General features: G+C 38.2%; 1 protein-coding gene across 3 annotated transcripts in view; it reads right to left on the reverse strand.

Moving 5' to 3' along the window:
- Positions 1-13,228, reverse strand: part of EPB41L4A (erythrocyte membrane protein band 4.1 like 4A) — a 130,601-nt gene that overhangs the window by 78,370 nt on the left and 39,003 nt on the right. For all 3 annotated transcript variants that reach the window (XM_071580056.1, XM_071580057.1, XM_071580055.1), the window contains exon 3: positions 23-127. In XM_071580056.1, the coding sequence (XP_071436157.1) occupies positions 23-127 (105 nt within the window). The remainder of the gene's footprint in view (positions 1-22; positions 128-13,228) is intronic.

A 13,228-nucleotide genomic window follows, 5' to 3' on the forward strand; every position in this document is an offset into this window, starting at 1 on the left:
ATCTGTCATGTCTTTTACTCACCGTTTGATGACTTCGGTCACAGTAGCGCAGTCCAAAGTAATCTATTTCCACCAGGTTTAAGTGACGAAATACGTAGCTCAGGACAACCGACCCTTTCGTTGACTTCTGTGGGAAAGAATTCACAGAGCCTATTCACAAAGATGCTCTGCCTTTGTCAACTATGTGCAGTGGCATTCATGCATTCAATTAGCTTTCTCAAAAAAAAAAAAAAAAAAAAGAGGCAGTTCCCAGTGCCTTTAACAAAAATTTCAACAGTACAGATGAAAATATTTCGCCTTCATACACATTTGAACAGTAATTTTGTAAAATACTATTAGGAACATGGCAAGTCAGTAATTACACAGTACAAAGAGAACAAAATAACAACCAAACAAACAACCAGAAGCAAAAAACCCCAAACAAACCCAAAAATGGCAACTAAAAAAAAAAATCTCAAATTTTCTTGAATAACCACAGTGCTGGTGAACCTACCACTTTCCTGAAGCCACTATTTTTCAAATCAGGCACTTCCTCCAGACCTGTCACTCAAACCCTGACAATGGAGATCAGCAGGCAAAACTGCCCTTAAGATCTAACTTATATGTCATTAACTGCTCTGTTACTACTCTTTGTAGAGAATGTTTAGTTTTGCTTTTTTTTCAAATATGTTTGTATTTTTGATAGTAGAAGGGGGAGCAGTAGAACACCCTGATTGAAATCATCGCGGTTTCCCTGAACAGCACTTAATTAAGTGCCTACAACAGTATTTGCAAACAATGCTGGGGACAACATTGAAAACAACATTGTGCTGTTGAGAATGCATTCTAAAAAGCTCACTTCCACCTGAATGCCTCGTTTTTGTCGGTTCGCCTGGCAGCCAACAACACACATGAAAGATGGAGAATAATTACACAGAATGATCCCCCTCAGAATCAATTAGAGCCTTTGACTATTACAATCCTAAATTCCACAAGAAAATTTGGACATAATTCATAATTAGTTTTTGCTTAACTGCTTCATATTTTATAAGCTACTAAATTGTAGCTAAATTACCAGAGAGAAAAGAAACAAGAAGATGAAGCTGTGGGATGTTGATAGTGCTATTTAACTTTTTAGTATTTGAATAAATAATTTCAAAATTGAAATGGAAAACAATGCTGATTAAAAAATCCTTTATTTCAGCTTTACTGGTGAAGTATTAGTCACATAATAACAGTGAAGATTGATTCTTTTCTCTTTTCGGCAGACGCATTTGGTCAGGATTTGCACCTAGACACAAAGGGCCAATACAACAATTTCAGGTGGCCACTCATATTCAAAACAAGCCATGACAAGGTGAACATCTCTGATAAGCTGGGAATTACATATCTATGCAGTTCACCAGATTTACTCTGTATTTGCTTAAATCAGGGGATGTTCTTGAAAGGTTTCCCTGTCTAAATCCATCACAATTGTTGTTTAAACTAAGCAACTGCAATTACATATTCCTTCAGCATGTAGAGTGAGCCTTAATGATCAGCCACAAAGCAGAGAGCAATCTGGGGAAAACCATGACTAAGGTAAGCAGAATTTCACTAAATCTCATTTTAGCAAGCTGGATAAAGCAGAGCAATACAGTGATTTTATAATCAGATTCCTAAACATGAAACTGAACTTGGGCTGTCAGACAAAGTGAGACAAGAATCAGCAGTGGAGTGTCTATCAGGAGCACTAGAGCACAAAGACAGAACAAAGCAAAACACACTTTAAAAATTACAAAAAATACAGGTTAAATTATTAAGACTAAAGCAATAATTGTTCTGCCTTATCTTTAAATCAGTTGTCACTCAAAGAAGCAGAGAAGATATCCCACTAAGAAGGACACTGATATCTCATCATTCATATGTTGGACTCAATGATCCTGACAGGTCTGTTCCAGCTCAGCATCTTCTATGATTCTGTGTGATTTAAAGCAAACTACCTTCACCATTATAACTGTTTTCATTATCATTTAAACAGTAGAACAATGCCTAGAGAATCGAGGATTGGACAGGCTTCTCTAGACACTGGCACAAGAAAAGCTCAATATAAACAAGCAGCCCTGACTTCAAACAACTCATGCAGATAAACAATGGCAACGCTTCCCACTGGGCACTAAGCAACATTTTAGCCAAAAGGAACTCCACCATCAGTCACACAGAGTCACTGATTTTGACACAGTTAACCACACCATGGACATTAAAGCTTTAGAGAAGTTATAAAAAGGGTTACCTGCACTGTGGCTTACAAGAGAAATGGAGTGGTGCCCACCCAAGTCTTGCTGAGCTTCTGTGACTGTGTGAGGTTCAAATCTATTTGTTTTCAATGAGCTTCTACTTCTTGTCTGATCACTGTTATCCATAGTGTCAGCTGGTTTTATAAGCAGTACTAAAAATACTAATCAAGCCACAAAGATGAATCTGTCAACTTCCCATTCAGGCATCTTACAGTAACAGTACACACTCCTGGGAGTAATCAAAGAAGCTTAAGCCTTAGAAGAGTTCAACCGACACGACTCTGCACCAGGTTAGAATACAGCTACCCTTCTTGGCTGGAAGTCTTCTGCATCAGTCAGCTGAGGACTGCAATGGCTTCTACATAAGAGCTTTTGGGAGAGCTTTCCTTTCAGGGATGCTAAAGCTAGTGGTTATCCCCAAGACACACACACATTTGAAACCTGGTAAGGTTGAAATTCAAGCCTCCCTTCTTTCCTATCAGAGATAAGAGTTTTTTAACTGCTTTTTTACATATATTGCTAGGCACAAATGCCTGTTAATTTATTCTCTTGTCACAGGTCAGTTAACACTTCCATCGTGGCTGGTTCTGCCAAAACAGGTGGTCCAGCTACAGGGAAAGGCTGAGCAAAACCATCAGATTTACAGTGGCTGAGGCTTCTTCACCTCTACACCAGCAAGATGCTCAGAGCTTTGGTTACCCTCAGCCAAAACAGGCTGCACGTCCCTCTTCACCAACCCCTTTCAGATCTTTCAGCAATGCCCATGTGTGCACAAGGCAGTGCTTTGCAAGGGAACAGCCAGGACATGAGCCTGGACCTATTCTCACACCCTTCTAACCTCACCTTCCTCAGTATTTTCCCAGCATTGACAAGCACTCCTCAGGTAAAAAACAAACACTGACCCTTGGTGAAACCACTCCAACCTTATTTTCAATTGAAGTTCTCATTTTAAGACACATGACTTCAGGGTTTCATACAAGTAATTTGTCTCTTCCAGTGGAGTGAAGAAAGCAGCTTTGCTGATGAATCCCTAAGTGGCTACTTCTTAATCCTGAAGTACATTTCTACTTCATTTATAGATAGTTTTGCAAACTAAGAAAAAACATCTTATTTCCTCTGATAAGATTACAGCAAAACTCAGCAAAGCTGAAAACTAAAGCTATCAAAGACATTAACAGGATTACATTCACATCATATGGCATTGCAAAAATTACATAATCTGTCTTGCATTAAGCTCAGACTTGCCAAAGTCTTGCATTCTTAGGGGTAAACCAAAGTATATTTAAAAATATCATCAGCAATGCTTTCAAGAGAGAACAAAGAATTGTTTGAATGAGTCATAACATCTTGTTTTACATGTTAGCACTGTGTCTTCATAAACCAGAAAGGCAGGTTTCTACTGGCTAAAAAAATTACTGCCAGAACATTTAGGAGAAGGCTGATTTAATTGTACTTTTCTTAATGCAAAAGAAATTGTTCTTTTAAAAAGAATACATACATATATGTTTTAAGATAACCATATTGCAGTATATTTAGACATCAGGAACTCTTATCTTTCATACAGCTCATTAACTCCAGTGAGATATTTCTAGTTAGGTATTTTTAAATTTTCTCTCTTGGGTTCTACAGAGCCGTGAAGACCAAGTCAGAGCCATGACTGATGTTAACTGAATTTAAATAGAAAATGCCTGCCCCATTAGGATGGTAGTCCCTCTTTTGAAGAAAAACCTGCTATAAGTAGTGAAGCCTCTTTTTATTAGAATAGAATAACACATTACCTCTTTTAGTTCAAGAAATCATCCTGAAATATTTCTCCTGAAAGTAATTCAATCCACAGACTCTACTCCTTACAAACTCAGGAAAGTTAAGGAAGATTCAGAAGAATTTATGAGCTCTTTCTAGAAACGTGCTTATAACTTTAGTTGAATACAACCTTCACCTTTTTGAGATGCCTTCCCCCATCAGAGAGTCACGTCTGATGCTGAAGTTATTATTCTGCTTAAATACTGGCAAGAGATAACAACACAGAGCAAGAACAAAAATTTTCTAAAGCTGAACAAGGGAGTTTCTAAGATAGTATGGGAAAAAAAGGAGGATGCTATGGGGGATTACACACAACCATGTTGAAGCACTCAGACTATGTAAAATCCCCACACCTCCCTGTCCCAGACAGGATTGTGTGGGTTATGCTGCTAACAAGCCCTCCAAGTGGAAAGCACATTTGATCTTTGCCTATTCTTCCCCCTTACCTCAAGCTCAGAAAAGACTAGGGACCACACAGTTTTTCATCACCTTCCACTGACACAAGCAGCAAGGCACAAACCTCAGAAATCAAAGATCTTGGTGGTTTCTAACAAGAATAAGGACCCCTTTCCCCCAAGGCAGTCAACCACCTAATTTGCATACCACATGTTCAAGCAGAGAAAAAATCCTTAAATTAAAAATGCTAAACATGTACAAATATTCACCTAGATAAAACAGCTTGACCTTCATTTCCAGAATGCATGTCCAAGCAGAGAATTTACATTAGTGTTATTTTACATGTGCAGGCATTCCCCAACACAATCATATAATAGAATTAAATACTTTCAGGAACTGAGGATTTAACCAATGCAAATATAATTTGCACACGGCATTAAAATGAACCACCCAAAATGTGCTAATCCCTCCCTGCCTCTCTCCTCATCTTTCACTGACAACAGATATGCCAATCTGTTTTCAGAGGGTTTTTGTCTTAGAACTCCTTGGAAATTTATGGACACATGCACAGATCTCCCCATCACTCTTCCCAAGAACTTGACTTGGTACTTGATCTGCCTGCTGGATATAACATATGACACTGAATTCTAAGTGCTATATATTAAGATGCACATAGACTAGTTTTATTCTCACCAATGGTCAATCTAATGCATTCCAGTTAGAAAATGCTGTTCTAGAAAAATACCTGAAGGAGAAGTATTTTTCTGGTTTGCAATTATTGATTCTGTCACAAATTTATCTGCTCAGGGGCCAGTCCCTTAAGAAAGGGATAGATCTCTAAGAGCACAGACTCCAGACAAATAAACATCTCCCCTTGTAACTACTGGTTGAAGTGCACTTTGAGGCATTGTCACAGATAGATTTAAACTGATCTATTTGACTCTGAAACATAGAAGAAAAATGTTAAAGAAATACTATTTTAAAAATATTTGGCTTATGGGAAACCAGTTCAGTGGACTTCCTTTGCAGGGAGAAGTATGAGCAAGCACATTTATATGGTAAGGTAACAACTTGTACATGACACACACTACATGAAATGCTCTAAGCAGAAACAAAAGTCCAGTGATGACAATAAAGGGCAAGTAGAGCAAGTACATGGGAAGACAACCAAATTCTGAAAATGTAATTAAATATTTACTAGTGCTTTAAAATTGATCTTTCATTTACCATGAATAATATTTTATAAAATGAAAGCAACTAGTTCGGTCTAGAGGAATTCTGACCATATAAACTTAATTTAAAAATCTGTTCACTGATCTATCCCCTAAAATTAACATTATCCAGTTCATTAACATCTACAATCACTGTATGACAGGTGAGTTAAGGTACCAAGAATAATGCATTCCAAATTTTCACAGAAGAGAGCTCTTTTGAAGAACTGCATATCAATGAACATTTCCATCATTCTCAGGCACTTTGAATAATTCTACATCTAAGAAAGGAACTTTCACCATAATAGTGAAATTTAAAAATACAACATACAACCACTCATTTGGAATGGTTATGATGTTGGTTATAATTATTTTTCTATTTTTCAAAAACACTCCTCATGCATAGCTGTGTGACCTGATGCAACCCCTGGTCTGTCAAGGGCTTTCTGTGTCCTGATTAGGGATGCTTCAGAAACACACCACAAGCACCTGGAGAGGCAGAAGGCAAGTAACATGCCAAATGATAATGCATGAACTTCTCATGTGCTCTCACTGATTTGTTTTAAATAATTCCCCATTAATATGGAAGGCACATCCCTGTGGACCCTCCAGAGACTGTGGAGCTGTGAGATAGGAGAACCTTTTCTCTAGGAAGCTGTGAGTGGCTCCATGGTCAAGCAGAGCTTCCATGGGTCTGTGGTGGAAGTGTTACCCTCACAGAGAAAAGATGGTGTACTTAGTTTTGGCACATCTGTTCCAGTTAAAGTAAGCATCCCCTGTTTTCTTGGTCAGGACAGTTTCTGCAAAGTTTTTTCCCATTCTTTAGAGTCTTCCTTGAAACCTTCCTCCAATTAACTAATTGCAGTTTTAAAAGTCTGGTTTTGATGTTGCTTATTTTGGCATTCTTGATTTCCATTTTGCCTCCTTTTCACTCTTCCTGCAGAACACTGAACTTATCATTTGCAGAATAAATACATAGGTACAAACTTGTTTCTTTCAGTCATCCAGCTGCGGTATGTTTGGTTCTATTCCTCCTCTTTGATAGACTTTACAATTTCTGCCTATGGGCAAAAGGAATTTAAGTACAAAAACCTCAATTCTAACATTCCTGTCTTTTCCTATGGTCATGTATCTAATCACTTCTACTAAAATAGTTGTTCAATGAATTTTCATGGCACATATTAAGTTTGTGTGCACTGCACTTTTTGAGCTTAAGAATCTGTAATTTAAATATGTCACTCACTTTACTTAACTGCTTTAAGTGGAAGACTGACAGGGGAGAATGTCAGTAAAGAACTGAACTCTAAAAGGCTTTTAGAAAGAGGAAATGTTAAAAATTAAAGAGTAGATACTCACTTTGTCACTACTATTTCAGCTGCTAAGCAAAGCAGTAATACTATTATAGTCTTGTTATAAGAAGTTGGCTCAAACTGTTAGCTGACAGAATGAAGAAAAGGTTTTTGTGTTGGATCGTTTGGGGATTTTTACGAGCAAGAAGAATGGGAAGGAGAAAATGTCAGTATACATCTTGTTTTGCCATTTCATTCAGTCAGCAGGAAGAGCTCTACTGTCAGAACTGAGCATACCTGCGAAAGCTTGTTTGTACAGAGCTCCACAAGACTGACTAAAAACCAAACAAACTTCCCATGCTCCTCCCTAAGCAAACCCCAAACTTGGTGTCCTGATTAGCACTTGGTCTCAACCCTGGAGACACCATTAGGCTCTTGGCCATATTTCCGCTCAAGCTGCCTGCTTTTAGTTTTCTCAGGATAACTGTTTCTGCTTTCTGACTTTTACCTGGGTCACTCCACCTCTTTTTTGTCCCCTGTAGCATTAATTTTCTTTCTCAAAGTCTTTTCAAAGTTCTGGTCATGGAGTCACAATTTATGATGGTAATTCCCAAATAAGTTCTCAAATTTTTAAGCCTTTCCAACTCTCCATGTTAAAGAATAAGAGCTACAACAAATATAACATAGAAGTTTAAATCAACATCTTCAAATAATTTTACACCTTAGAGATCTATATCAAGCTCAGTTCAAAAATATTTTTTACTAATTTCTTATATTTTGCTTCATCAAAAGCAATAGTGTTAGCATTAGACTGTTTTGTTTACAATTTGATTCAGTTAAAAACTCTGTTCCCTTATCAGTCAAGAGATACTACAAGAGAAAAATTTACAATAAAAGCAATAGAACCTTCTCACATGCAAAACTAATGGAAAAGACAAATAGAGAATGTATTTGTTGAAAGGACAGAGGCACCTTTTCTCCCTGGGTCTGGCATGAATGACTCAGGGAAAGAAGAGAGGAGAAAATAAAGATAAAAATAGGAGCCCTCTCCATTAAACAAGGTTTCAGAGTGCACGTATCTTCGGCACTTTTGCATCTTTCCCTCTGCAAGATGATGTAGATCTGCCCCTGATCCCTGATGATGTAGAGCTGATCTTTCTGTGGAGCAATCTCTGCCAAGGCACTTATGAAGGCAGCTCAGGCCAAGTGTGAACCAGAGCTGTCCTGTGAAGCTGGTTCCAGTCAGAATAAAGAGGCTTGAGGTCCACTGAGCTTTGGTTGGTGGAAATAGCCACAGCCTCTAAATTTTCAGACTTCTGCATATTCCCTGAGTTTGGAGCAAGGGTGGGTTTGTGAGCTGCCCTTTGCAGGAGAACGGCAGAGCTCCACTGCTCTTCCTGCTGGTGGGATTTGGCTGTGGCACTGTGCAGGAGGCTGAAGTCAGGGTAGAGCAGCCTCCATGAGATCCCTGTGTGGGTGCTGTTCCCAGGGTGGGAAGCATGATCCCTGCTTCCCCTAGTCCTAGGGCAGAATGGTTCTGCAATCAGACTGCCCACAAAGGAGCTTTCTGCAGAGCAGGTGGCATGTGGGGCTCCCCCTTCCCACTCAGGGCTGGGACATGAGCTCTCCTCTTCCACCAAAGACCCATGGGAGCTCCGCTTGACCATGGAGCCACTCACAGCTTCCTAGAGAAAAGGGCCTTCTCCTGCTTCACAGGCTCTGGAGAGTCCAAAGGGATGTGCCTTCCATATTCATGGGGAATTATTTAAAATAAATCAGTGAGAGCACATGAGAAGGTCATGCATTATTTGACATGTATTTGTCTTCTGCCTCTCCAGGTGCTTGTGGTGTGTTTCTGAAGCATCCCTAATCAGGACACAGACAGCCCCTGCCTGAAAAGAAAACATCACGGTATTTTCATTTCCTGCTCTCCTTAGAAAAGCTACTTCTTCCCACATGTCAGTTGCAAACCAGGTATTTTGGTACGGAATTCAATGGTGTCTACACTGCACCCATTCAACAACTTCTTAAAATAACATCTTGCATATTAAGACAGCACTTACTCTCAGTTTAAGATTCACCTCTGTTTGAACATTTTTTCATTGAAACATACTGCCCATCCACAGTTTACATAATGATGATTTTGCACATCCCAAAAGGCTTTTCCAAAACATTTTATCATTTTAAATATTTAAAAGTTTTATTTCCAGTTTGATGGAGTTTTATTTCTCATTTTGACTGACAAAACAAAATCACTTCTGCAAAGGCATAGGCATACATACATTATCCTAAAAAGATGTACATACTTTCTCTGTACATCTTTGACAACTCAGTTGTCATGGTGCTTTCCCGAAAACTGTTTTCATTCTGCTGGAAACTTAATTCCCATTTAAATTTCTCATAATAAATACCTGGAACTTTGTGAAAAAAAGAAAAAAAAAAGAAAAAACCCACAAGACTGGTATATATTTAAGAACACCCTCATTTCTTGTTTAACAAACATTCCCCATGAGAGCAATGAAAGATACATTGCAAGTATTTTTGTACTAAAAATAGTTTTCTAGATAGTATCATTAGCAAATGTCACACAGACACACCAAAAAGAAAAAAAAAGATACTATGTTTGCACCAGGACAGGATAAGTTATCCATTATCAGGCTGTAATGGCTGGTAATGGAGAACTCTATACACCTGCATTCTCTCCTTCCCCTTCTAGGGTTTCTGGCTGTCCTGAAGAGATGCTATCCAGTGCCACACACTGCATGGGGTCATATTACCATTTTACTCCTACTGGGCTGCATTCAACTTTAGCAGCCTTCACTGAAAAAACATAAAAGCCCCTCCATGTGAAAGGAAGGATGCTAACAGACCTGCAACAGCAGAGGGGGATGAAAAGGAGGTATCCATCACAGCTCCTTGCGGCTTTTCACCCTCTGACTAGTGCTGCCTGGCCCCTCGCACACACATTCACAGCAAGAGCCTCATTCAGCTGTCAATGAATTCCTGAGTCATTCAGCTGTCAATCAATTCCTGAGTCATTCAGATGTCAATCAAATCCAGAACCTCTGCAGATTTCAGCCCTGCATATTCAGATAAAATAGAATCCAAGCCAGGTCTTGGTTTTTTTAAGAATTATACCACTGCACATAAATAAACACAAAAAGCAAGGGTTAAGGTCAACTAACGGCACACAAAATTTAAGTTTAAAGCATCAACACAACCTGCAAAAAATTCATTCATTCTCTTGTATGTATGTAATGTGCTACTGTCACCATCAATTGTTTCCCCTCCTCCCACTAGTCACACAGGACTATCACTGTCTTCACCCTGGCATCATTGCTCATCCCTGGCAGCCAGTCTGGTGCTCCTTAATTAGAGCTACTTGTCGTGTCAGGAGTTTTTTGCATGTTTTCCCTAACCACTTCCCAGTTTCTTGTCTTTTCCTGCATGCTGCCTCATTCCAGATAGCACTGGTAGCACCCTTCATGCTCATACTCCCCTGTCACAGACATTGCTGCTTCCCTTAGCTGGCCATCCCCATGGGTTCCTACATACTGCTTGAGCTACTTGTGCACTGAATCACAGACCCTTTCTCCCTCCACTACTTTGACCCTTCTCCAAAGTACTTCTTCACTCCCTCCTGCTAATTTTGCCTTGTCCCCACATGAATCAACACAGGAAATTTCTCCAGTCTTGAATTGTGGGACAGGTAACAAAGAAACACATTTGACACATCCAGACACAAGGAAAGTGTTTTCAGTTTTGCTGCCCAAACTCAAGAATCACAAACATCATTTACAGAGATGATGTGGTGGCCACCAGGACCTGAGAGGGACAGTATGAGACAGCATCGTTAAAGGACTTAATTGATAAAGTCTGAGGAAATCTCTCCTGAGAGAGATATGTCAGCATCTCAAATGAGCTTATTGTGGGCATGTCTTTAAAAGTAAACAATGCATCTCTGGCATGGTGACAATGCTGACAGAAATTAGTAAGTCTTTGCTTCAAGAATTTCTCTGACAAAAATTGTCTGGGTTTCTTTGACAGCCATTCTAGTAAGTCTTTGCTTCAAGAATTTCTCTGACAAAAATTGTCTGGGTTTCTTTGACAGCCATTTCTTTTCCCTTATTTTACTCTTGGAAATAACTAACCTGATCTGAATGAAACTTGATGAAATAACTTGTCACAGAGTTCAAGACTTGATGGCTGGGAGAACAAGCAGCTCCAGCAGGACTGACAACTGCATCACACCTTCCATTCAGGAAGGTCCCATAAACTTTTCAGATTCAGTTTACAGATATTTCCTCATAGAATTTATTTTAAAAGTTACTATTATTCTGAACCAGTTTTTTTAGCATGGAACTGCAGTGGTAACCTAGCTACCTCCATATGAAAAAGTAATGCACATAATATTTTGTGTGGTTTTAAGAGAACCTTTGCATATTTTAGTGAGTTTTGGGGGTATTTTTTCCCCTGTGACCTTCATTCCTTTTCTCTTTTAGTAACTAAAACTTTCAAGCAGTAATTTGATGTTAATCACAGATGAGGACACTGCTTTTTCACTGCTTACTCTTCATTTGATCCCTAAAAAGGGTAATATATTTTGAAGTGCCTTTATATGGCATGGGGAAACTGCATAAACCAGATAACTCATTTTGCATGTTCACATATAGGAACAAGGTCACTGCTCAATCATCGACTAGTAGTTACTTGGTCACCAATACTGAATCTATGTAAAAAGTTTATATCCTCTAACATTATAGGCAGTCTTGTGAAAAACCTTTTTCTTCACCTGTAAAAATTTCAGATACACTATAGTTTTGATTATGCAAGGCAAGTTAGATTTCCCATGTAATATGTATCTGTCTTGAAACATAAACCAGCATGATTTCTCTAAAACTGTGTGCACAACCTGTCATGATTAACTTGTAAACTCATCAATAAAATTACCACAATCTCTTTGCTTTTAATAGATGTTTAATATTCCCAGCTGGTTGGGGAAAGATGATTTTAGTATGGGGATACAAAGCACAAAACTGCTACACCTTCATTTGAAAACTATTCCTACAGAAGGGTTTTGTTCTTTGATATGGAACCTGCAAGGAACTGAAAATTTTATACATGGTAATGGTATGTATGAAATACATACATACATACATACATACATACATACATATATATATATATGTGTGTCTGTGTGTGTGTGTATATATATATATGTGTATGAAATACATACATATATATATGTATGTATATATATATGTGTGTGTATATATATATATGTGTGCATATATATATATATGAGAGTTATACTGTTATATACGGTTGCTGCTTGCCTGTTAACAAAAATATTCCAAACAATGAAAATGAAAACTGCACACACTCTGCTTAATTAGCACATCTAGAGTACTTCTCCATGAAGTAGAAGATGAAGCAATTATATACATGTGCAATATTAATTTCTTTACTCCCAATTTATAGGCAGATTAGTGACAAGCGTAGCATAAGGATTTCTAAACAAGTATGGCATGCATAACTGTACAGAACTAGATCCTTCTTTCTTTACATTTAGTACAAAACTAAGGAATACATCTGCTCATTAACAAAAGTTTCATAGATGTAAGCAGTTAAGCTGTTGATGCTCACAGTCTAAATAATGTGTCTCTGCTGAAAGGCATCATTGCAGCACCTTCAGCATCAGACTCAAGAGATTAGTTAATAAAATGCCTCAGGCACACTGCCCTTTTTTAATGAGGGTTGCTATGTGCTGTACTCTATGAGTACACTCACACACCTCATGCAAGAAGAAAAACAGTTTTTAAAACAACTTTCTGAATACAGACATGAAATCACAAACATATTTCACATCAGGGGAAAAAAAAGCAGTTGATTATTACCAAAAGACAACAAAAATCTGTTTAGAATTCACTGGTGATGTGAAAATAACTCATTCAGATTTAAATTAATATGAATTTTATTACTGACTTACAAGGCAGAGAACTTTACATTAATGTTAGAAATAAGATTTGGAGTGTTCAGCGTAAAATTTGCTCACAATGGAGCTACTGAAATCATGAGCTTAGTCACCTTTCTTTGGGCTGACACAGCAAACAGGTCTTGACTACCTCTCAGTAATCACAGTAAAAACTGATGATTGCAGTCAAAACAGAATAAACTATGAAACAGAAAATTGATCATACAGGTTTTTTTGTATAAACCACAAGCTTACAGGTAAGCCATTACTAGTGATTATGGTCAGAAGTCTCCATCAGAC

The sequence above is a fragment of the Pithys albifrons genome, chromosome Z (assembly GCF_047495875.1).
Source record: "Pithys albifrons albifrons isolate INPA30051 chromosome Z, PitAlb_v1, whole genome shotgun sequence".
NCBI classification, from domain to species: Eukaryota; Metazoa; Chordata; class Aves; order Passeriformes; family Thamnophilidae; genus Pithys; species Pithys albifrons.